This window comes from Panthera pardus, unplaced genomic scaffold (genome assembly GCF_024362965.1).
Source record: "Panthera pardus isolate Hobbes unplaced genomic scaffold, ASM2436296v1 HiC_scaffold_1, whole genome shotgun sequence".
NCBI classification, from domain to species: domain Eukaryota; kingdom Metazoa; phylum Chordata; class Mammalia; order Carnivora; family Felidae; genus Panthera; species Panthera pardus.
Genome location: NW_026526654.1, coordinates 38,774,564 through 38,801,386, shown reverse-complemented (window position 1 = coordinate 38,801,386; position 26,823 = coordinate 38,774,564). Strand labels below are relative to the sequence as shown.

Genomic DNA, 26,823 nt, shown 5'->3' with positions numbered 1-26,823 from the left:
TTTCAATAGAAGTTTTTGTTTTGTGTTTACCGTGTGCATATAATAGATGTACTTGAAAATATGAAACCACTGTACTTATTATGATATATCAGATTATGGTAAAAGAGTACAAATGAGAATATGCGATTAAAATAAAATCCGGCAGGGGTGGCTGAGTCGCCCAGTTGGGTGGCTGAGTCGCCCAGTTGGTTAAGTTTCTGACTTCAGCTCAGGTCATGATCTTGTGGTTTGTGAGTCTGAGCCCCACATTGGGCTCTGTGCTGACAGAGCTCAAAGCCTGCTTCAGATCCTCTGTCTCCCTCTCTCTCCACCCTCCCCCTCTTCTCATTCTCTCTCCCTCTCTCTCTCAAAAATAAACATTAAAAAAATAAAATCCTGGAGGTTATTACCTTCAACTGAAAAAGTCACAGATTTAATTTAATATATGAAATATTGTTTTAGGAAGGATGGAGCAAGGTTTCTGAAGCAGCTGGGAAATACTCTGGTCCAATATAGACACTAACCCTGATTAGGCATTAGTAAATCAGGTTACACATTCTGGATTGCCATGGCACATTGTCAGTTTATACTGGATTAATGAATTAAAAACTGACACATTCATAGTAAAGAAGAGTTACAGACAGAATTAGAGTGAGGCTTACCCCCAAGTTTACTCTGTGATTACTGAGAAAAATTGTAGGTTTTTATATTTAGTGAAATTTCAAATATATTTACCACATTGTCAAAGACACCTAAACTATTAATATCTCTAAGAGTATCCATTAACATATCAAAAGAAAAAATACCACACAAATACTTATTGGAAAACATACATGACAAAATAAAAATGATGCTTTACATTAGCTTTTCTTTTTGGCCCTTATTATTTCCAAAAGTGGAGGGCATGATTCTTCAAATCATAAAACTGATTTGTTATACTTTTATGGTTTTATTGAATCCTTAGAATCTATTATAACAGGGGTCAGCAAATTTTTCTGTAAAAGGCCAAACAGTAAATATTTTAGGCTTTGTGGGCCATACGGTCTCAGCGGCAACTATTCAACTCTGCCACTGCAATGCAAAAGCAGTTACAGATATTACATAAACAAATGAGTGTAGCTATGTTCTAATAAAGACTTTATTTAGAAACACTTAAATTTGAATTTTATATCATTTTTCTGTATTAGGAAGTATTTTGGATTTTCAAAGACCATCAAAAAGTGCAAAAACCATTTTTATAGTTCACAGAACTTCCTTCCACAAAAAACAGGTATAGGCCAGATTTGGTCCATGCTCCATAGTTTGTCAACCCCTATATTATCATGACCAATTAAAAATTACAAGTTTTACTGGTCTTTATAGGCTAATTCAATATCTGAGACACCATCAAGGATTACAGTGCTTATGACATCCTTTATTCAATTCACATAGAAAAGCATGCAGTATTAATGTAAAACAGTACAGTATTAATGTAAAATGTTCAGTGCACATTAGATAAACAAGTCATTAGCATACAAACCATTTTGAAAGGCCTATATAGGCATACCAAACATGTTTAGAATATACTTTTTCAGAGCCCAAATTAAAAATTGTGCTTAGCTCACCTATTCTCATCTCCTTAACATTCTTCATGAAAAAAATTTTTATCCTACATAAAAGATATTCTATTAGCCAACTAAAACTTTTTTTTCTTAAGGAAAACAGTGCAAGCAAGAACGCTACCATGCATACAGAGTTTCCACAAAGAATAGTAACATGCAAACAAGAACTTGATCACTCCAAAAAAAGCTCCACCAGGATAAAAGTGGATCAAGAACTTGGCAAAGGGCAGTTCTGCACCTGTGTATCTGGAACAATAAAGCTACCATGTTTAGGATCCTCCAAACCCAACCGTTCTGTGCCTTCTTTCCAAAGTAGGCTCAATTTCTGATTTTCGACGCACACACAGAGATGAGCAAATGAAAGCTACCCGATATAAAACAAATATTTTCATATACAAAATGTATTCTTTCATACTAGCAAAATGTTTTCACAAAAACTGGACAAAACACAATGTTAAAAACGCAAACATACATAAAACCTAAAAAAAAAAAAGCAAATGAATACTGGACTAAGCTTAGAGTGCTATTTTTCCACCATGGCCTTGCCTAAAAGTTGGGCCATCACTAAACATAAATAAAAAGGGGCAGGCAAAATAACTTCCACCCAAGGAAAGCTTTAAAGAAACTCAAGTGTCTTATAAGCAGTGTGTAGACAATATGAAAAGTTTTATTTAAGAAATCCACGTTCTGAAGACAACTGAGGCTCATTTACAGGCCACTGTATCTAACAGCTAAATCAAGACTCAAGAAAACAAAATACACCCAAACCAGATACATACAATATTCATTAAAAGAAACCCTCTCCCTACCTCTTCTGATTAAAAAGATCCCCAAATGAAAATGAAAAAGGACAAATTCTTTAAAAGTATTCTGGGTACAGGCTAATTCACCATTCTGACTTGACACTTGACTACAGATTATCAATTCAAAATTGTACAGAACTTTTATGAGGGAAAAAGTAACTTTAAAAACTTATATTCCTCTCAGGACGAAAACACAAATGACACCTTTCTAATGAGTCAACTTTTCGTTGCTTTTGATGGGCTGGCATTGGAAAGACTGCTCTGGATTTTTCTTTTCGTTGACTGATTGATATTTTTATTCCTCTTTTCAGGCACAAAAGAAGTAGACCAAGGAGACTGAAGGTGGTTATGAAGACCATGCATCTCTGAGGTCATCTTAAACAAAGATGATCCAAACCTCTGATCTTCAAATAGCCGGTGTGAACTGCTTAACAAAACACCCTGGGAAAACTCAGTCTGAAACAAACAGCTCGGTGGTTTGATTTCATTAGTTCCTGGGTTAGAACTGGTATGGAGTGAAAAATCTTCATTCATTTCTTGGTCAGATGGAGAGAGGAGAAAAAAAGAAGTGGGTTTCCATTCATTTCCATTTTCTAACTGATCAGTAGTTAGAGAACCTTTGGAAAGGTTTGGCTTAGTTCTTTCATCCAACTTATCTGGTTCCTCAAGAAATTCACTGCCTTGAGAGGACTTTGATAACCCATCCAAATCTACTGACTTAAAACCGTTATTACAAGGGCTCTTGCTGTTGTCTGACTCCGACATCATTGAATCCAACTCAGATATTTTGTCAAGGTAAGCTGCGTCCATTGATGCTTCACTGGATGTTCTTGTCCGATTCATTTCAAAACAGCGAATAGAATTCAACCTCTTGGATATGCATGAGCCTGATTTCTCACTTAATTTTAAAGAAATTTCTCCAACAGAATTTGCTATTGTGTTTCCCTCTGAGCTTTCAAAATCCAAGCTCTGGGCATAGCTCGTGGAACAACAATCCCAAAACCCTGTCTTTGAGGAAGTAAAACATTCTGATTTCTTTTCATTTTCACTTCTATCATCTTCTGATGAGTCTTTAGTACAAACATTCGAAGAATCACAAAAATCATCAAACACCAATTTTCTGAGATGGTTTGAGTGCTTTTTGGAACCCACTGCTTTGACCACAGAGCTCTCTCTATTTTCTGGAGTACTGAGCTGAAGGCAACTAAGGGACAGAGGAGTACAAGGAGCTGGAAGATCATAAAGTTCTTCATCTTTGTAGGGTATACAATCACTTGGCTTATTACCCCATTCTCTTTCCAAGTAAGTATCCATACTTGTATCTGTCACATCTAACATTATTTCCACCCGTTTCTGATACAGGTCTTTGTTCTTAGAACAATTTGGTTCTGTTTTGCTGGTGCTTTCCTGCCTGGCAGAACTGCTGGAAGGCTTTGGCAGGTGAGAACTTGAGGTGGATGAGCCAAGCTGCTTTCTGGCACCATCAACTTGATTCTTTGATGCCATATCCTCCTCACCGCCTAGGCTCCCCTTGCCATCTGTAGAAAGTGCTCTCTGGCAAATGGAATTTATAGCTTCCTTCTCTTCGCTTGAATTTTTTAGCTGTGCAATCTGAGATTCTAGTTCCTCTATATATTTATCACTTCGTTCCAGGGCTTTCTTGAGGCGATTGGTTTCACGTTCATGCTGTTCTACTTTGGACTGAAGAGCAGCTACTGTAAACCTTCCAAACCTGCAAGGAATGGAAGGATAGTTAACTTTACAGTTCAAGCTTTTTTCTTTCTTTTTCAAAGTTAAGGGTGCAAACTATGTCAGCCCATTCTAATCTCACATACCAGTGACCTTTCAGACCAGTCGATGGAACAGTTCAAAAGCAATACCAGACAGATGTAGTCTCTTCAACAAAGAGTTTCTGCACTGTCTGTAATAATATGCATATGATAATACTGGCAAAGATCTCGTAGGATACTTTTGTGGTCAAATAAGACTAGTAATGGCAGAGAGGCAGAAACTCACTGCTGACTTCCCTTCCAAGAGCTAGCTCTATCAATTCAGCTCATATATGCATGCAGGGTTATCCCCTAAAACAATGGCAAAGATTTATGATAACATTTGAACAGTGGTCCACATCTTGAAATATTTACATTCAATCATTTTCCTATCGTACAGCAGTGTTTTACAATACATTTCTTGTACAATGTCACCTTGTCAAACATAAAATGCCAATTTGAAATTCAGAAATCTTAGCAGTCCCAGCAGGGGTGGTTTTAAATACTTATTTGGACCCTTTCAATTATAGCCACCCTTGATCTGAAGCTTTTACTTGGCCTTCTGAACACTGGGCTTTAATTCATTTCATTTCTACTTATTTTTGGCATTTTACAACTGTGTGGGACATCAATCTCATTTCTTCCAACTTTGAAATACAAAGGCAGTACCTGTGGTTCCAATATATTACGCATAAAAACATTTTTACATTTCCTGGAAAGGAACATTTTGGAGAATAAATGAAAAAGAACACATCAAAAATTCACTTCTTTTACTCAGCATTATCTTGTTTTCATTATTCCCTTAAGAATGGGTACTGGGTTCAGCTCAGAAAACGCTTCTGAGCACCTAGTATAGGCTCATGGTATTATCCAGAGTGGGGGATACAAAGATCAATAAGACTGTCCCAGCTCCAATGGATATAAAATGCCTACCTTAAATTCCATCTAAACACCAAAGAAAATTCCATCTTTCAAGAAAACTGCTTCTTACAAGCCAATAAACGTAAGCCTTACATTCTAACCCCGTGAAAAATATTTCTTGCCACAGAAGTTCTTTTAAAAAGCCTCCTTTTAATCATCTTTTTGATGACTTAAATATTGATCCGTCTTGAAGAATTCACGGATTGTCTGGAGGGAAGTATTTGAGAAGGTAACAACAACTACTCCTCCTCCTTCTTCTTCTTCTTCTTCTTCTTCTTCTTCTTCTTCTTCTTCTTCTTCTTCTTCTTCTTTTCAGTTTACTTACTTATTTTGAGTGAGCGACAGAGAGTGCATCTGCATGCGAGCAAGTTAGGGAAGGCCAGAGAGAGGGAGAGAGAATCCCAAGCAGGCTCCAGGCTGTTAGCACAGAGCCCTATGTGGGGGCTTGAATCCACGAACTGTGAGATCATAACCTGAGCCAAAATCGAGTCAGACACTTAACCAACTGAGCCACCCAGGTGCCCCAACAAGGTAACTTCTAAAAATTGTTTCTACCTATGGGTTTATCTTTTTCTTCCTTTTCCCCCTAATTATAAAAGTATTACAAGTAAGAAAATGTACTAGGTATTAAAAAAAAAAAAAACATAAAGGAGAGGAAATCCACAGCAACTACCTTTTAGAGTCAACCACTACATGTTGTATGCCTCTCACTCAATCCCAACGCCTTCTCCTACATACAGCCCAATTCATGCTGTAGTTCACTCCGACACAATCCCTGCTCTGGCTGGTCACTACGAGTAAAAAGTGGGGCAAAGGTAAATATAGATTCATAAAATCTCAGAGTTAGAAAGGGCCTTAAAAGACATGATACTGAATATTGATCTACTCATTGCAACTAACTGAACTCCCGGAAAGAGCACACTCCCTTCTAAAAAACAAAGCAAAAACCACAGGTATAACAAAAACAAAACCAAATACAATAATAAGCCTCCCTATTTTAAAGACAAAGTTTACTACTATGAATATCTGGTTAAATAAATGCTAGTAGTTTTTCTTTCTTTGTTAGAGACAAATGTTTGGTTTGTAAATGCTATAGTTGAAAGAGCTGTAGTTTCTGTGAGAGAATTTTAAAGAGTGAACAAAGATCTTAAGGACATCAGCAAAAATGTTAGTGAGTTCTTGACTGTAACCACTGTGGCATAATCAAATAACCCACATATTTTTAAATGGAAAAATTGTGTATCATGTTTTTTTAATGCGAACGGCAAAAGTGACAGACTTAAAATTAGCTTATCAAAAATTTTTTTCTTAAGTGCAATTTTTACAATAAAGGTAAACTCAAATGAAAAAAATCAAATGATTTAAAATCGAATAATGTTACTAGATAGTAAGTCAGCTATTACCAAAGGATGTCCTTGGGAACTCAGAGGCTTACCTAAGGAAAGACAAGTGACAAATAAGAAATATTTCCCAAAATATTTATAGTTTCTTATTCTAGGTTTCAGCCTGGAATTTCAAATATAATGTCACTTTAAGATGCTACATTTGCCCCTCTGTTTATTTTTAAATTATGTTTTGAAAAGAATCAAGTTAATAAATGGTTCTGAGTTGAAGTCAAAAGGACAGCCCTAACCATGTATTATGTTACTTCAGAGAGAAAGCTGAAGTGCCATGAGAACCAACAACAAAGGCCAGCAATGGAGCACATATGACAGGGACAAGCAAGCAGAAGTCACTGATGGAGCTGGCGGTTTTCTAAAAGGTCACTGCCCTCAATTCCCCAAAGTTCCATTTCAATACTTTACAAGTCTATAATACTCTGAGTGATCAGACCTTTTTACCATGCTAATAAGAGGCTTGTACTGGTGGGCAAACTAACAGAAATGTACAGTGAAAGCCATGGAACTGATCAATTAATTAATCAATCAATGTAATTTGTTTTTGTCTCTCTCTTTCTCCAATTAAAGTATAAGCTCCAGGAAAGCAGGGAGTTTGGCCATCTTATGTTTACTGCTAGTCCCCTAGAACAACTCCTGGTATACAGTAGTCCTCATTAAATACTTCTTGAATAAATGTTATTTTCTTACTTTAAGATGCATCAATGCCTGACACAGCAAGACAGAGCCAACAGCGCAGGACAGGATGGGCCGAAGGGTCCATGGGCCTCTATTACATGTAAGTATTATAAGTTGTTATATTACTAAATTGAATGTTTCATACTTTGGACTGTTTTTCTTTTTTTTTTTTTCACTGACACCAAAGAAAGCAACAGAGGACAACATATACACAGTACAGTTTTGTGGGTTTTTTATTTTGTTTTTTACTACAGGTTTGCCATCTTATACTGCTCCTTCCAAAAAAAAAAAACAAAAAAAAAACTTGCACTTCAACCTTAGCAAAAGAATGGAAACATAAGACTTTGACATAGTTATTAGGAATTTTTAGCTCACAAAGGTATCTATATTAAATTTGGCAAAGAGAAATTAATCAAGTCATATAGAAATAACAATTAGGACTGCATATCTGATGCGATAATTCCATAAAAGAAGACAATGAAGATAATGGCTTATTTAACTTTGGGTTTTAATACTCTGATTCACACTAATTCCAGATATTTCCAGAGTACATAACATCAAATGAATCAATGCCAAGGCAAGCCAGAGGGAATTCTAACATCATTTACCATACTTCCTTTTCCTGAGCAAATTTCAAAATGGAGTATTTTTATAAACATTCCATTAGAGACCAAAAGGCTTTGATTTTCAAAGTAGCAGTGATGGCCAAAGGCTTCATTATGTCAGAGAAAACCTCGTAAAGCAGTGTGGGAGCTGCAACTGATATACCAGAAGTATGTTCTGCTAGAATCTAGGAGAAGCTTAAAGGATTTTTCAGCTTGCAATGTTAACTGATATATACATTCTGGATTAGGGCTCCTTGTCCAAAAAGCTACAGAGGTGCAAGATTGTTCCTGTCCCTATTAGCAGTAAGAGAGATGAAAGTCCTATTGGTTTGACCTCTGAGGTATTATAGAGTAGAGCGTCTTTAACAATGAAAAGTTCCTCAGTCCGCATTTTCTCATAGCCCATCACACAGGAGTAGTAAGATGTGCTCAAAGTACCAAAAGACCTAACCTCTAGTGCTATGCTGCCATTAACTATTTGTGAAAACTTGAGCAATTAACTTTGTGTCTCTAGTTCTCAATGGCATCCCCACAAAAGGGATAAATGCATCAAGCCCAGTGGGTTGCTGAGACCACTAAACTTCAGAAACATCTTCAGGACACAGGGTGACACCAGGGAGGTGAATCTACCTGCCTCCCATGTATCTGATTTCACATCTTTCCCTTACTTGCTCGCTGAGGTAGTAACTGTAAAAGAAAGTGAAAGCAATCTTTGGATCTGGATCAGCTTTTATAATCTGGCCTACGTGACAGTTTTCCAGCATAGATATCCTTGCTGTACATGGTTCTTATATGCGTAAATTTCAGTTGCCACAGTTCAGTTAAGTAACCCCAGTCACTTAACAATGTGGTTCACACTTACCACATTATATTAGCTGTGACTAACTGCATGAAACTGCATAAAATAAAAATCTCACTACTCGCTTTTCAGTTCACAAAACACTACATAAATAACAGATGTGCATCAGTGACCAATCAGGTCACTTCTTTCAAAGTCTGAAAGTGATTGGTCAGTCTGCATCTGTTATTCAGTTCACAGACAGACAGTAAAACATGTAGTGCTGCCACATACATTTTACAAGGATGAATAATCAAAAGACAGAACTGGCCAACAAAAACGGTGGACCAAAGAAATGTAAAGTGATCAATGCTAGAAGTAAAACTGGATCCATCTGTAAATGTAGAAGATCTGACCACAGAAATGTTGAAACTGTCACTATTTGAGAGACCCTAGCAATGCCAGAGGAACTTGGGAGCGGCAAACTTATTGACATAAATAAGAGAAGTAGTTGTGATGAAAAGAATAAAGATGTCTAGAGGAAGTGACAGGCTGGTAAAAAAAACTTCACATTAAGGCAATATGGAGATATTTCATGACATTGAAAGCATTAAGGATAAAATGTTGGGAGCTGATGCAAACTTAGGAGTATGACAATTCGTCAAGGCATCAGAAAAGATACTGGCTTCATATCGTAAGTTATGATACAAAGACAAGCACTATTCAGATTATTCTCCACAGGTTTTTTCACAAAGAAATACCTTAATTTGCAATGTTTCTAATGTTTTAAATTGTACTGTGTAAATATTAACACACTAATTAGTTTTACTGTTTATTTCCATATACATTTATAACTGATAACAAGAGATTTAATGTTTTGACAAAAATTATCAAAGTTTATAAAGCAACTTGGTTTACTCATTGATGATTAAGATTGCTTTTCATGGTTTTAACCTGAATAGCCTTTTATGGTCGTACACAACTGTGCAAAGTGAGGATCACCTACACTAAAGGAACAGTTGATATGTAAGAAAACCAAGTAAACTTATGAGTCTTGAAATTTTTTTTTGATTTATTTATTTTTGATAGAGAGCACAAGTGAGGGAGGGGCAGAGACAGAAGGAGACACAGAATCTGAAGCAGGCTCCAGGCTCCGAGCTGTCAGCACAGAGCCCGATGTGGGGCTCGAACTCACAAACTGTGAGATCATGACCTGAGCTGAAGTCGAACACTCAACCGACTGAGCCACCCAGGCGCCCCAGTCTCGAAATTTTTTTAAAATAACTACCACTTACTTACCCTAAAAAAGAATAACCCATTCACAGGGGGAATTTTATTGTAGAGTTGCCTGTCTATATAACTGCCAATTGCATATCTTCTCATTCTGAGTTTTAGGTATTAGAAAAATATCTTACTTTAAACAGAGGAGAGGTAGGGTTTGGAAGGGAAGAACATCCCATTATTTCTTTCCCATTCCTAAGTATTTTCTTCTAAAGCAAAATTCACCAGTGAGAGATTCCTTAAATTTGCAAACTCCTGTTTTTGATTACACATAACTTAAGTGAGTAGCTTGTAACATGAGCTCTTCAGGAACATGAGTTTTGACAGGAGTGGGAAGAACAGGGAGAGCCCCAAGTACTGTGTTCTGCCTTGTGCTTACGTGTGCAGGGTGGGTAAAGGGGCATATTTCAAGGAAAGAGGGCAGAGAGGACCAGGACTGTAAGAAGCTCAAAACTGTATTTGGTGGTAGGGGCCTCTGTCTCATCTGCTTCCAAAGGGTCATCTCTGTGTTCACCCATATCTATCTAACTCTTGTGTATGTGTCAGGAGGACGGTGGGGAGCATTCTGTCTTTAAACTACTAGGTATGGTGGGGGGCGCCTGGGTGGCTCAGTTGGTTAAATGTCCGACTTCAGCTCAGGTCATGATCTCGCAGTTTGGGAGTTCAAGCCCCGTGTCAGGCTCTGTGCTGACAGCAAGCTCAGAGCCTGGAGGCTGCTCTGGATTCTGTCTCCCTTTCTCTCTGCCCCTCCCGTGCTCACACTCTGTCTCTCTCTCAATAATAAACAAACATTAAAAAAAAAATTTTAAACTACTAGGGAAGGGGCGCCTGGCTCAGTCAGCTAAGTGTCTGACTTTAGCTCAGATCATGATTTCATGGTTTGTGGTTCGAGCCCTGTGCCGGGCTCTGTGCTAACAGCTCAGAGCCTGGAGCCTGCTTTGGATTGTGAGTCTCCCTCTCTCTCTGTCCCTCCCCCACTCGTACTCTGTCTCTGTCTCTCAAAAATAAATAAACATTAAAAAAAATTTTTTTAAATACAATAAACTACTAGGGAAGCTCTGGGAAGTGGCCTATGCATTTTTATCTGCTGCTGAGCTGTGTGACTTGCCAGTATTTCTTCAAGAGTTTTCTTTTTAAAGTTAAATACTCCGTTATGAAAATGCTATATTCTTAGAGAATTTATTCATCATAAAAGTATGGTCTATGGCCAATCCTAGACACACAAGTTGGTCCCACAAAAATACATTAAAAATATGAGGCAGACTGAGAGAACAGGAAGCATTCTTCCCTCCAGAAGACTCAAGACAACATTTCTGTTTTCTGGACCATCATCAAATAAAGAAAGAAAGAAACAGCCCATCATCAAATAAATAAATAAATGAAGTGAACTTTTATGATGGAATTTACCAAGAGTAAATGTAATTATAGTAATTATTTAACAGTAGCCTGATGACTACTGACAATGATGGTGACAAAAATAATAGCAGCAGCCACTATTTACTAAATGTTTACTTGCATCAAGCACATTGCTATATGCTTGTTATAGAAGATCTTTTTTTTTAATGTTTATTTATTTATTTTGAGAAAAAAAGAGAGGTAGAGAGAACATGAAGTAGAGGGGCAGAGAGAAAGAGAGAGAGAGAGAGAGAGAGAGAGAGAGAGAGAGAGAGAGAGAGAGAGACACTCCCAAGCAGGTTCTCTGCTCTCGGTGCAGAGCCTGATGTGGGGCTCGATCTCATGAACTGTGAGATCATGACCTGAGTCAAAATCAAGAGTCTGGCACTTAACCAACTGAGCCACCCAGAAGCCCCAATCTTTTTAATTGAATTGTTATGTCAACCTTGTGAAAAATGATGTTATTTTGATTTTAAAGATAAGAAATGAGAAGCTTAAAAAGACTGTCTCTTGTTCAAGGATAGGATTTGAATTCAAGTCTGAGTCCAAATACCATGTCTGAAATCACATGAAGTGCTTGAACATGAGATTCCTTCTTAAGTAATATAAGCACCTGTTTATGTTATAAAGTAATGTAAAACACAAGCTAGGTTTGCTGAGCACACAGTTTGTACGTACAGTTAAGAACATTGCTGTAATATTTATTAATACATGCATTTTCTAATAAAACATGGTGAGGAAATACGGAAAGATACAGGAAGTCATGCAGATATGTATGCACAAAATTTATAAATATTTATCAAACACCGACTATGTTCTAGATACACGCTCAAGAATATTTTGTAACTTCCAAAGATCATTCGTTAAAGTGGCCTTTCAGGAAACTATAGCACAGACATCACCCTGGCAAATGCCAACCCAAAGACAGTGGCTATTTTTTTTTTAAGTTTATTTATTTATTTTGAGAGACAAAAAGAGAGACAGAGACAAAGAACCCCAAACAGGCTCTGCGCTGACAGCGCAGAGCCCAATGCAGGGCTCAATTTCACGAACCTTGAGATCATGATCTGAGGCGAAACCAAGAGTCGGACACTTAACCAACTGAGCTACTCAGGTTCCCAAAAGAGGGTGGCTATTTTAACCTGAGATATGAAGACTAAGTCTGAACCAGAACCACAAATTTAAAAGCTCCATCTTTAAGTGTGCTAACTACAGAAAGTATACATGATCATCTTTCTACCTCATGCATAATCAGCAGGCATCTTCAACTGTAAGGAAACAATGCTACTTATGTGAAATGAGCAAAATTTTAAATGCAAAATTTTAGGGCCCAAACATCACATAGGTACTGGTCTCAGGGTCTAATATCGAGGCATTAAAAAAAAAAAAACACAAACTATATTATGCTGCATCTTAGTTTTAGCACAGAATAGAAAGTGCTTCAACATTTGCAAGAATAAAGAAGTCACAATTTCCCCCTTAAAGAGGTGACATGGAAAGTGGAACCAGATAAAGAAATAAGGCCTGTGCAGCCATCCTTCTTCCCTTTACCTCCCAAAAGTACTGTTTAAAGATTAAGGCACAGTCTGCTTTGTAAGCTTTCAAACAGAGAGCAGAGTTTTGAAATAACAGCTCATATTATTAACACAATTTTAAAGGAAGTTTCGTGTGTGCATGTTTATTAAACTAACCATGCATTTGTAGTTAAAAATCGTGATGCTGAAAATTCTTGCTGAGATACCTAGAAATTCTTAACACAAACAATCCTAGTGTTGAGCTGCATACGTAAATTGAAGAGGAACAGAGTCCCTTTTGTAGTCTTTAGAAAGGGCTGACCCATATATATTTAACTGCCTGTGTTGGATAAAACTACTCTTTTTACTGTGGAGTAAATTCCATTTTATTTAGCAAATATATTTCATTTCAATTCCACACAGAAATGCCCCAATTTTCTGCCCCAAAGGAAAAGATCAGCCTTGAAGTTTACAGAACATCAATGGGGATCCCAATCTTTTGTGGAAGGAAACAACCTATGACATGCTATTTCCTAGCTTGTTACAGTTCTAAAAGGAGTAAAGGACTTATATCTTTTCTTAAAATGTAATAACCTTAACAACAGCAAAATTTCAATAGTATAAGAGAACAACTATTGTTACATGAAAAAAGCATAATCAAAAATCTCTGGACTAGTAACTATCTATACATTTTTCACTACAGTTAAATAGTTAAATCATTCTCTCACCAGGAGGAACAATCTAAAACAAAATAAAACAACACAAAAAACTGTGATCCAGCCGCCTTGTAATTATTATTCATTCTGACGACAGTTACTGAGGACTAAAGTATGCTGAAGGGCCTTGAGAAAGGAAAACAAAAGGAGCCGAAGACGTTCTCCTTGTTCTCAAGCATTTCACAATCTTCCTGACAACCTTACTGCTTAGTCATTAGCATGCATTGCAGGCTCCTAAAATATCTTATCAATACAATAAAGACAAGTTGACAGAAAACTGCAGTAACTGTCCATCCCCAATTAGCTGAGTACCCAGAGAAGGGCCCCTCAGGCAGCTGAGGGGCCTGAGCACACCTGGCTGTCACAGTCTGGCCCCAGGGTATCATCAGGCTCCCATGACAGTCTACAAGCTCCCCTTCCGGGAAAACCAAAGGGCATAGCAGAATCAGTCATCAGATCAGGCTAGGGTCAAATACCAGGAATCATGGTGTTTGTCAGAGCAGAATCATGAGAAGCAAAAAAGGCCAGAATAGGTCAAGAAGGGACAATAGCCAAGGCCAATAAGGCCAGAGGTGTTGCTGAGGAAGCCGAAAGGCAGGAGAAATCTGAGTGGTACTGGCATGTCTGGAGACAGTTTAGGAAGAGCAGAACTGTGAACCAAAAAGGAGCCTCAGCTCAGAGTTAGCATGGAGACAGGTTGGATATGCTCAGTTCAAGTTCAGAGACTCAAACAAATCTTGTCCAGGAGCCCAGCAACATGGCCTCCTCCTTTCCCCTTTCTTACTCCCAATCTCTAGTACAACTTTGGAGAACTTCAGGAAATCCTTCTGTTCTCCTCATTTGGAGAAAATGCCAAGAATCTTGGATTTCCTATCCTTATAAACTCTTTATACTTTAAGCTTCAAGAAAGCTCAAAATCTTAATTCCCTGGTTAGTTCCCTCCAAGATGCAGATGGAATATTACAGTATAAGGACTCCTTCCATCTGCCAGGCTCCACAGAAGGACACACACACACACATACACACACACACACACACACACACACACACACACACACACACACATCTTCACATACATGTATTTTACACAGATACATATATGCGTGCATTTTTAAAAATATGTTTTAGCTTTAAGAAGCTAAGCAGTAGAGGGGCGCCTGGGTGACTCAGTCGGTTGAGTGTCTGACTTTGGCCCAGGTCATGATCCCGCACTTTGTGGGCTCTACCCCTACGTCAGGCTCTGTGCCTACAGCTCAGAGCCTGGAGTCTGCTTCAGATTCTGTGTCTCCCTCTTTCTCTGTCCCTCTCCCACTCTATCTATCTGTCTCCCCAAAATAAATAAACATTAAAAAAAAAAAAAAAAAAAGAAGCTACGTGGTAGATTAACAGCATGCCAGTCATGGAACTGCTCAGTACGCCATGTGATCCCTAATAATATAAGAAGAATGGGAATATGTTAGGAAATCATGGAGGGCTTCAGAGACAGAGTGACAACTGGGGAGGAATTAACCAGGCAGAATGAAAAAGGAGAGACTAATGGGAAGGACCAGTGAAGGTAAAGGAAAAGGCATGAGCAAAGCTGCAAGGCTATGTCACACCATGGTGAATCTGGGCCCGGTGAGTAATTCAGCATGGACAAAGGCTGGAGAGGACAGAAAAAGGCCAAAGCTCAAGTCATATTGTAAAGAGCCTCACATACTTACTAAGAAATTTGAGGACAATGGGGAATCATCAAAGGTTATTACGCAAGGGAGTGAGGTGATCAAATTTATATTCTCGAATTCTAGCAACAAAAAGGCAGATGATTGAGAGTTGAGAGTGGAAAGAAGAGCAATCAGTTGGAATGTTGTTTAAAATAGGCTAAGCAAGAAATCAGGTGGATCTAAACTAGCAGGATGAGGAGATGGATTACATAGACATTTAAGAGGCTAGAAAGAATATACTGAACAATTAGGCGTAGGATGAGGAGACAGGGTAGAGAAACATAGAGGGCTGAGGTTTTTATCTTAGGCTACCAGATAAGTAGTAAAGCCGTTAAGGAGGATAGGAAGAAAGTAAGAGGATAAACCATCTTTTGAGTGAATGGATAATGGATACAATTATCTAGACACATACCTCTATTAGTTCTTGGTGCTACATATTGTTTCAAGGCCATAAAATTATTTCTGTTAATCCTCCCAAGAACACATCACCCACATTTTACATAAAGAAAATGATGGCTCCAAGGGATTAAGTAATTTATTGAACGTTATTTACCTATTCATTTAATTATTCAACAAATATTTATCAGGCATCTTTTAGGTGCTGGCGTTTGCAAGTGAAGGAAATAGGCAGCAGAGCTTAGAGTTTAGAATGGAGGAGACAGACAACAAACAGACCAAGCAAGTAAACAAACAAGATAAATTCAGGCTGATAAGGGCTAGGAAGACAAAAATTCTATAACCTTGGTTCAGCATTAGCTGTGGGCTCTGTTACAAGGGCATTTCAAGTTTTAATTCATTTAACCCTTACTACAACCTATAAGATCAGTACTACTATTGGCCTCATTTCACAGAAGACAAAAAATGGAACTACAAAAAGGTTAACTATCTTCCCCCAAATCACAAAGCTAGTAAGTAGATAAAACCAGAGTTCAATCCTAGGGAGTCTGGTTCTGGAGCCTGTGCTCATAATCACATGCTATCCTGCTTCACCATGCCATGACTGTATTACTATGGTATCCCAATAAGACAGGGTAAGGAAGTAGAAGGTACAAAAGCAGAATGCTTCTTTAGAATGAATGATCAGGAAAGGCCTCTCTGAATCTGATGACAGAATGAGTCAGCCATATAAAGATCTGAAAACAGAACATTCTAAGCAGAGAGAAAAAGTCCAGCATGTTTCAGAAACACAAAAAGGCCAAAATGGCTGGAGCAGGATGAGCTGGGGGAATGGGAATGAGAATGAGAAGCAGAACAGGCAAACATTGACTAGTTTGTGAAGAAACGGATTGTATTTCAGGAAAAAACTGGACAGTTTTAGGTAGGAGACTTATATAATTTGATTTATATTTTATAAAAAGACAATTTCAAGTATGGTGAAAATGAATTGGGTAGGGAAAGGAGGGGCAGAGTGGAAACAGGGAAATCTGAAGCCACGTAATCTGTCTCCAGAACTAAGCATTTATTTAAACACTATGCTTTCTGGTGAATTTAAGGTATAGGATCTTGGGTGAAGGTACAAAATAGACAGATGGGAATACGAATGTACAGCTAAGGAAAAAAGTTGAGGCCAAACAAAGATTAGATTTTATTTTATAATCTCTGACATACAGGTAGATGATTATTAAAGCCATGGGTGTAAATGAGATGACTCAAGGAACACAAATACAGCAAAATGGGAAGAAAGCCCAGGTCATCATCTGTGAAATCTATTCTTTCCTCTTCAGAGCATTTTTTTCCTTATACTAATAACAGGAAATACTGCTCACTATCCAGAGAGTGTCTGGAGCCTTTATCTTCCCTCAGGAGGAGCAGGGGCATGGGGGAAGATTGGTCCATAATGACAAGCCTTGGGGTTGCTATGCAGTAAAAGAGCTGCATGCAGGGAAACTTTATCAAATCCATAGATCTCACTAAAGACACAATGACAAGAACACATAACATTCCTGAATACATATTTATAGAAAGGAAAGCCATTAATCCAATTATAACCAAGTTTTATATTAATGACCTATGGAGTTTTAAAGCAAGTTAGGAGCTGAGGGCAAGAACTGGTGCTCCACTAAAGCCTCATACTAGTGGGCACAACCTCTGCCTAGTGTGCCTAGAGGGGGGAAAAAAAGGCACAACTGAACAGAGAGATCTCAGAGAGCGGGCATGAAACTTTCAAATGCTCTACAAGTCAATTTTTCATATCTCTTCAAGCTAAAAAAAAAAACAAAAAACACTAAGGAACTCCTAACTCTATCAAGGACAACTCTCCATTTCTGGGCATGGTTTAGGGACAGTAACTGAAGCCAAGGAATTTAGGAACATGAGAAATGTAACACTAAGGTTTTCCCTTCAGCTTCTTCTCATTCTTGTTATTTCTTACCACGTAGAGGTGTGACACTCTTGGTGTTCCCCACTAATTAGGAGACTAAGAACAGGCCTTTCTGTTTAAAGCAGAGAGTGATGGATATAGTGGAGTCATGCTAACCAGCTATTTAAGTGGGGGTGATGACAGTCGCAATGACAAGATGTGCAAATTACATACCTCTACACCTTCTGCTCTGGTAAGTTTGAGAACGAAGCCACCATGCTTCTTGAGCGTAATTGCAGCCACTACTGGAGACAAGGGACTGGAGCTAAAGGGACTACTTAATATTCCTAACAGCTCAAGCTGTTTCCTCTAGCTCAGAATGCCTTCCTCCTCACGGAACTCTCCATCCTTCAAAGTTGGCTCAAGTCCTGTCTCTCTGATAAAGACTCACCCACTGCTGTCTCATATTTTTTTAACTCATATTGCTGTCTTTGCTATTTGGTTTAGTATGTTCAGTCTTTATTCATTTCACGTATTTTTGTTTCTTGCCTTTATTAGATTATGAGCTTCCTAGAGGCAGGGACCAGGTTTCATTGGTTTTATTTACTTATTTTTTTTATTGTAACAATGTTCAGGCATTCACAGAAGTAGACAGAATAATATAACCAATCCCCACATACTCATCACTTACATTCAACAGTTATCAAGATTTTGCCTCACTCCCCTTATTTGTACATCCCTTTTTCCTGCTATTAAAATATTCTATAGTCTGTATTTTAGTGTGCTTTTCTTCCTTTTTTTTTTTTTAATTTAAGAAAGCTCCATGCCCAGCATGGAGCCCAACATGGGGGTTGAAGTCACGACCCCTAAGTTCAAGACCTGAGCTGAGATCAAGTGTAGGCTGCTTAACCGACTGAGCCACCAAGGCACTCCTAGTATGCTTTTCTAAAAGAAAATACAGACATTTTCTTAAGTAACCACAATACCTAAACAAAATTAACAGCAACCCCTTGGTATTACTGAATATCTAGTTCGTACTCAAATTTACCCAACTGCCTCAAAAATGTCTTGTTATTAATCAATATCCAAACAAGATCCATATACTGCATCTAATTATTATATGAGGCAGACCCCCCCCTTCTTATTTTGCCAATGATTTTTTTTTAAGTTTATTTGTTTTTGAGAGAGAAAGAGAGGACGTGTGAGTGGGGGAGGGGCACTGAGACAGGGGACAGAAGATCTGAAGCAGACTCCATGCTGAGAGCAGAGAGACCGACACAGGGCTAGAACTCATAAACTATGACACCATGACCTAAGCCGAAGTAGGACGCTTAACCAACTGAGTCCCCCAAGCACCACCCCCACATTGCCAATGATTTAATGAAGAAACCTAACCGTTTTTCCTCCTGAATGCACCACATTCTGGATTCATCGTTTCCTCATAGTCTTAAGAGTTATGTTTTTCATCTACTGACTCAACAAATATGTATTAGGAGCAGAATATGAGTAAGAACTCTATAAAATGTAGTGGCTACAATAGCGAACACATCTACAGTCCTGCCTCAAACAAAAGAAAGCCATGAAACAAATAGTTATACAAAATATTAATTATTAGCAATTATGATATGTGCTACAAAGGGAAAGTACGAAGTCTTAAGAGAAATTACGACAAGGGAGCCTAACCTAATTTAGGGGTCAGGAAAAGTATTTATTTTGTGTAGTTAAAGCACCTTGTACAGTGTTAAGTACATAAACACTCAGTCCTTGTGGGTTGGCTGGGAGAGCAAGTTTTCTTCAGATTATCAGCCTTGTAAACTAAAGGGACACATCACCACCTCTGGAGTTCTGAACATCAAATCTGATTCTCTTAGAAGCCCATGTTAAAGAAAGCTGAAAGGGAAAATAAAAGGTTTTCCCCAGGTGAATTCTCCAAACAATTTTGGAAGATAAGAAAAATTTAGGAAGTGGCTATATAAAGTCAAAGAAAAAGATCACATTTTTCTGGACCATCAGTTTAGATATTAGGGCAATGAATTTTTGACAAGTAACAGCATGGTATTATTGAAACCTGGAAGATCACGCTTAGTAGAATATCTACCATACTGCTCAAAAAGGCTTGGAGAGTAAAGAAGAGAAAAGAAAAATATCCAGGTACACTTTAAGAGTGGATACACTGGATGGTAACAGACAGAACAGAAAAACAGTAACACAGGAGATAAACGATAATCCAGATTTTCATTTTAGAAGGCTATATAGCACTTTAAAGTATTATAAAATGCATCACTTTTATATGGCACTATCTACTTGAGACCAATGTAAATGTTTAAGTCCCCCTTGTTCACACCAGATGTCAGTCTAATTTGGGGGCAATAACATGATTTGAGTGTCTTAAAAAGAAATACTTTCTGCCATGGATTGAACTGTATTCTCTACTCACAGTCAAATAAATTCATATACTGAAGCCCTAACCCTCAATGTGGTGATATATAGGGATAGAGTCTTTAGGAGGAAATTAAGGTTAAATGAGATCATAAGGATGAGGCCTTAGTCTGATAAGGTATCAGACTAAGGACACCTTATTAGACTTGGTGTCCTTACAAGAAGAGGAAGAGAGACCAAAACTCTCTTTCTTTCAGATATGTGAAGACATAGAAAGTGGTTGTCTGCAAGTTAAGAAGAGAGCTCTTGCCAGAAATTAAAACTGGGGTTGATTAAAACCCCTTGATCTGGGGTTTCTAGCCTCCAAAACTGTGAGAAAATATTCAATGTTTAAGCCACCCCATCTATAGTATTTTGATATGACCACCCAAGCTGACAAATTCACTTTCCTAAATTCTTTCCTCTCTAGGGTCTAAATTTTAAAGCTCTCTCTTCTGCATGATTTGTAGAATATGTCTGTGCAACTTGAAGGATACATCAGAAGCTAAAGCTATGTGTTTAAAAAGCATACCTTGACACCTAACCAAGTAGACCAAAGAAAAATAATTGGTCAAAGCACTTCTAGTCAAGGGAACAAAATGGAACAGATGGTTTTATTTGTTTGCACTTACTTTTAAACTCTTGAAATTTCATATTTTTTCAATACAAATAGGAGCTCTCCTCAGGTGAACCAGATCTGGGTATTTTCAGCTGTGGTCAGCTTCTCTCTGAATCCCACTAGGGTTTGGTGATGCAGAGTAAACAAGGCTATAAATCAAATGCAATGCATTTAATACCTCAATGCATTGCAAATTGATCTAGAATAGGGGTCAGTTCAAATTGTTTTTTAAGTGAAACTGTTCCCTTCCCCTGAAGGGAAAGAGTGGAAGTTAGAGCAAATCCTGAAGTTATATGGGATTTAGAAGTGTGGTTGCTTGTTAGCACAGACAGAGGCCAGGTTTCGTCAGGCGAGATTCTTCCGTCGTTTATCAGGCTGGAGCCATGGATATTTAAAAACACATCCTGGTGGCTGGCATTAAATCTGAAATCTGGTGGGCAACTTTTCAAGAAATAAAAGCTACAAACAAAACAGCTTTAGTTCCATTCAGCATGCTGTGGGAAATACAGCTAATGGACAAGCATTACTATGACTGGCAAGGCGAGGTGCCAACAAATGAGAGGAGCAGAGTTTCAAACCACCACATAACAGCAACATTTCCTAAGCTTATTTCACTAATTTGTCAAAGCAGAACATTATCTGAAGTGAAAGAAAAATGAGGTTGGAATGCACAGGGGAAGGAACTATTTAAAAGTAAAAGCTATGCTTCTTTCTCTATCAGTTAGTTATCTCTGCTTTGAGTAATCATCGTTTACTTCTACCATTTTCTGATACCACACTTGGTTTGACTAAAGGCAATGTTTTCTCCTTTTCATATGATAAGCAGACAGCAACTTCTAGTAGGATAAATTTCCACTGCCGGCTTATGTCTGCCTTGCCTTTTCCACTGGGAAGAAATGAAGTCTAGTGGTTAAAACAGAAAAGTGTGGAGTTCTGATATGCCACTCCTCAGGGAGGGATGGAGGGCCATATTCCCTGCTTACTGTGTTTTTTTTTTTCCCCCTAAAGAAGAAAAACTTCAAGTGCTACCTTCCATCCTTTCTCCATCTTTAATTCTCAACTCTCAATTGTATCTTATAATTTTAAACAAACTGTTAAGCAGGTCGCTATTTGTACTCTCTTACTCGGAATAGAATGAATACTATCCCATCATAAAGAAAGAATAAATTTACTTAACTTTATAATTAAAATAGTCTAAAATTCAACAAATGATGCCTTAAATTCTATTTCAGATAGGCTTTTCACTATAATGGTTAATGTAATAGTGTAATGGTCCTCAGTGTAATGTAATAGAGGATGTACTCCAGGGCTGGACTACCTGGGTTCAAATCCTATTTCCACCACTTACTAGCTATAGCTGTGCAGATTTAGATAAATGAATTTCATCTCTCTAAGCCTCTGTTTCCTCATCTGTAAATGGAGAACACTAATAGGATACCGCAGGTTGTTGTACCTGGCAAACCGGAAGCATTATACACATGTTAACTACTATTAAGATTGCTTCAGAGAACATCTAAAGGGCATTATGTTAATCCCCCTATTCTCTGTTAGTACTATTAAAGTTATATGTAAAACCAAGTGAAAGTTCTCCAGTCTTAGGTCACATAAAACAATCTTCTTGCTGATCAGGTAAGAATGAAATCCCTTCTCCAAAATTCGCCCTAACTGATACAAAGATTTCACCAATAACATAAGCATACACTTGACTTTTAGAGGCAAGACATTCTATTCAAACCTACAGGTTTCGTTGAAAAGAGTCAAATGAAAAGCACATACAATCATAGCACCTAAAATACTGACACAATCTGAAACACTGCTCTATAAGCAAAATACTTACTTCTGGGGTGATCTGTTATCAACTTCAGCCTTCAGTCGTAAATTCTCCCTCACCAGGCCACCATTTTCCAATTTCAATTTTTTATTTGCCTTTAAAAAAAGAGTTGAAAATAATTAAGCATGAGCTAAGACAACTGCTTTGTAAAAATTATGTCATGAGCCATCTGTATTTTTTAGAGTGATATCAGAAAACTGAATACTAGAACATGGCCTTCAGAAACTTAAAATCACCACTGGGAATGACTTGTGAATCTGTGAACACAACCAAGCATTTTTAATCCATATTCCCCAAGCACTCTCCAATTCTCCTATCCAGGGAAATAAACAGAGCTATGTTAGTTAGCTTAGAGTCATTAAGGGACTATACTAATGGCAAATATGTTTTTTTTTTTTTTTCCCTTTTTCACATAACTGAATACTCTAAGCATGGTAACACTATACCACATGCAATTATTTGCAAAACTAATGCTAAGAGTTAATTCTCATGAATTATGAGCTATGAGATTGATTTTTGGTTGCTCTTTAAAAATAGCTTTTTAGTGATAACAAATCTAATATAATTAAACCACTTGCTTTCTTTCTTCTAAAGGCTTTCCCGAATGCCCTGACTCACAACTTCTGGGACTCTCAAAATTGGGTCAATATTTTCTTTTTTTTTTTTTTTTTTAAAGTTTTATTTATTTTTGAGACAGGGAGAGACAGAGCATGAACAGGGGAGGGTCAGAGAGAGGGAGACACAGAACAGGCTGCAGGCTCTGCGCTGTCAGCACAGAGCCTGATGCGGGGCTCGAACTCACAGACCGCGAGATCATGACCTGAGCCGAAGTCGGCCGCTTAACCGACTGAGCCATTGGGTCAATATTTTCTAATAAATTCTATGGCTTCTCTTGATTAAAAAAAATCCCACTATTATTTTCTTTTTTGAATTGTCTACTACCTAAAACTTGTCTGACAAAACATCAATTGCTAGAAAATTTAGAAGTTGAATATTGATTTTGGACAGGCGAAAAACTAGTGTGCCTCAATTTTAGAGTCTTTTTCAAAGCTATTTAAATTCCTCAGTTATAGCATTTTTAATTCCAAAGAATAACAACACTCCCTAGCCTAGAAACTAATCTCACTAACTTGGCAAGAGAAAAATCTTTGACCAGAACATTAATATTTAAAACATTTTAAGGTAAATGGATCATAAAAACTACTGTCAACAAAAAGGTTTAAACCAGATTTCAAAAATTTGACCCATGCTTTTGGCTAATTTCTAGAACTTCTGACTATATTACTTGTCCATCCACACACAAATGCCCCAAGAGGATGACGAGGTAAGAAGGACAAAAAACATTCTTCTAGGTACAAAGCCTAGCTCTTTTACTTAGGTTCACTGAGGTTCTCTCTGGACTCTGAGCAGCTCCTTCCCTTCACTGTCACAAACCAACCAGAACCATGGAGGGTTAATTCTTTAAGTGACTGACAAACACTACTGCCCCCTCTGAAGATATAAGGAAAGTCATTTACTTCCTCAAACACAGACAGAGAATGAAGCTCTCAAGGATAGCACCATAAGAGGAGGCACCTAGTGAATGCTTTTTGATGATGATGACAAGCTTAAATCTGAAACTCATTTGATTTCTTTCCCCCATTCCTTCATCTGTATCGCTACATTTCAAGGTCTTTCCCCAGTCTTGTGGCTAATATTCTCATTATGGGCTGGCTGGTTCTTCAACTATCAGAGGTATTTTCAAGTTCAGGAGGTTCAGGTGAGTGAAGATTACAAAGGGCAAAGTTATGCCTATTTGTTGCACCAGAAGAGTAATGAGGACTTTGGCTAACTATTTTACATAAATTTGCAACACTGACTGGGTAATGATACTGGCCTCATAATGGTTTCAAAACTCACTTAGTCCTGGAAACATCAGAAAACAAGTCCATGTCACTCATTCTAAGTAGACTGAATCTTCTGTACTCCTATATTTGATTTATAGTATGTTATTATTTTGTGTTTCACATACAAAGTTTACTCCTATATTTGATTTATAGTATGTTTTTATTTTGTACTTCACATCCAAATTTTGCTTCCATGTGTTTTAATTCATTTGTGTCCCAGTTTATTGCCTCATACTCTCTAATACCACCACGAGGCATCCAAAATGAGCTTATTAAATATCCCAAATAATTCTGAGGTTTCAATGTGCTTTGGGTATTGAATTTAACATGTGACCTTTAAAAGAACAAAGAAAAACTGTGTTTTATGGAACTCTTTTTTTCATATAGACTCCCTACACCACTCTTATGAGTAATGTTTTCATATAGATCTTCATCTTCAAAGAAGCATTTATTGAAATGAAAATTTAAATGAAACTTAACAACTATAAAGGAGACCATGTAGAACCTAATTATGGCTCAAGAAGATAAAGGGAAGTTAAAAGGGACATGGTAGATTGATAAATACTATAACTTTCCAGCTGTCTTTCCTTTTCATATCCTCTTCTTACACAAACCAACAGGCTAATGTTGGCCTTCAATATCTAAAGAAACTACACACTTTCCCTAAATTTGTAACAAACTCAGTACCATTGTATCTGTAGTTTATTTTTTCTCTAAAAGCACTAAGTTCCCTTCTTTCTCTCATTTTGGCCTTTGTTGAGCCCAAACAACATTTATTTTATACGTGGGTATGTGAAGATGGTTTAGTATTTACACTAAGTTGCAGACTTCAATGCTACTTAACTTCGCTGAGGATCTGAGGGTAGTAGGTGATGGTACTTTTTAAAAATATCATATGGAGCTCATTAATGATTTCAAGGAGGCAGGATTCAGTAATTCGGCACAGTAACAATATTTTAAGGGAATGCAGATAGGTTAAATGGGTGGTTGTAGACATGGATACCACAAAACCATCTCAATTCAGACCAACAAAACTCCACTGTGGATATACTTGAAATCAAAGTCAAAGGCTGGTCCCTTTGGCCAACAAAACTCTACAGCACTCAATTATAACCTCTTGTACTAATGGCATGGATCTCATCTCCTTTCCTAGAGGTTTGCTTTTTTCACCTGTGCTTTTATCTCATTGGATGAACGGAAGAATAATTGAAGAAAAATGAACCCACATCATAAGCTTTAATACTCCTCTGCACGGAGTATTCTAAAGCAGGTGCTCACAGCTTCCTTGGAATTAGTCATTAAGCCTAACTACTAACAATCTTAAAAATAAGAGGATGGTAGTACTAGAAAATATATAATCCAAACTTTTCTTTTTATAGGTAGGGAAATGGATACATGTTTGTTTTTATGCATACAGGCCAGTCACTGACATAAGCTTAAGAAAAATTAAGCCAAACCACGAAGAGGGGAAATAGAAACACATCCTTTAAACTGATGTCACTTGTCTACAAGAAGATGCAAACTCATATAGAAGCACTAGAGTGTCTCCAATTATAGTCACAAATGGAACCGCCTGATATTTCTTGGCAGCTAATGACATTTAAGGAGGAAAGAGTTTTCCTATTGCTTATAAATGCTCATCCAGAGATTTTTGTCCTTCTCCCACAATCTTCTAATGAGTCAAGATAATATGGCTATTTATACTTTTGAAGGTACTCATAATACAGAATTTTAAAAACAACTGTAATAGAATTTTTAAAAACCACAACTTACTTCCTTTAACTTATCCACATCATCTTTCACTTTTTCATAGATTTCGTTCGCTGTTCTAAGTTTTTTCTTCCACTCTGCTACAGTTTCTGGGTCAATTTTACTTGGATTGTCTGCAATTGGATGTTTGTCTTCAGTTTGGCTGCTTTGCATCAAGGTTAAAGGATCCAGAATAGTCTTGATTTGTGACTCCAAGCTGAGATTTTTACTCTTAAGGTCTTCTACCTCTTTCTGCAGACAATCTATTTCATCCTGATAAAGAAGTGCATATCCATTAGATAGACACAGATACTGAACACATATGTATGCTAAACGGAGATCAATGTGTTTTTAAATTTTATACTCAAAATTCTGTAGATACACAGATTAGTTACGCATCAGAATAGTTCTGTAGGCAGAAAGTCACGTACAGTTGAAATTCTCAAAATAAAACTGGCATTTCCACTGCTTTAATTCAGTGATAGTTTGTGGTTAAAAAAATAAAAATGTCAAATCTTTGATTTTATTGAAGATATCCAGAATGACAAGTCACATGAATTCAACAAGGAACCCATTTCCTTCCACTTTCCATTTCAGAATAATTTGTGTCATTTTTAGTTATACTTTTAACTTTTCTACATTCTGGTTCTTCCATTACCACTATGACTATTTCAAGTATTAGTTTTCCCCATCTGGAACTGCTTATTATCTTAAACCCAGTTACTAAACATTTGATCTAGAACTCTTTTTTGTGATACCATTTATTAATCTATAATAGATATTTCATCTTAAACTAAGACTGTTAGAAATTCTGTTGTTAGAAAATAAACTGGCAAGTAGCTCAATAAGCCAGAACTCTTAAAGGATTAATCTGATTAGGA

General features: G+C 37.4%; 1 protein-coding gene across 1 annotated transcript in view; it reads right to left on the bottom strand.

The window, feature by feature from the left end:
- Positions 1–1,372: 1,372 nt before the first annotated feature.
- The window catches only part of OBI1 (ORC ubiquitin ligase 1), a 40,952-nt gene continuing 15,501 nt past the window's right edge, over positions 1,373–26,823 (bottom strand). Inside the window, exons 4-6 of the mRNA XM_019444116.2 lie at positions 25,967–26,215; positions 22,314–22,402; positions 1,373–4,115 (exon numbers count right to left, since the gene is read on the bottom strand). Of these exons, the coding sequence (XP_019299661.1) occupies positions 2,600–4,115; positions 22,314–22,402; positions 25,967–26,215 (1,854 nt within the window). The 3' untranslated portion in view covers positions 1,373–2,599. The remainder of the gene's footprint in view (positions 4,116–22,313; positions 22,403–25,966; positions 26,216–26,823) is intronic.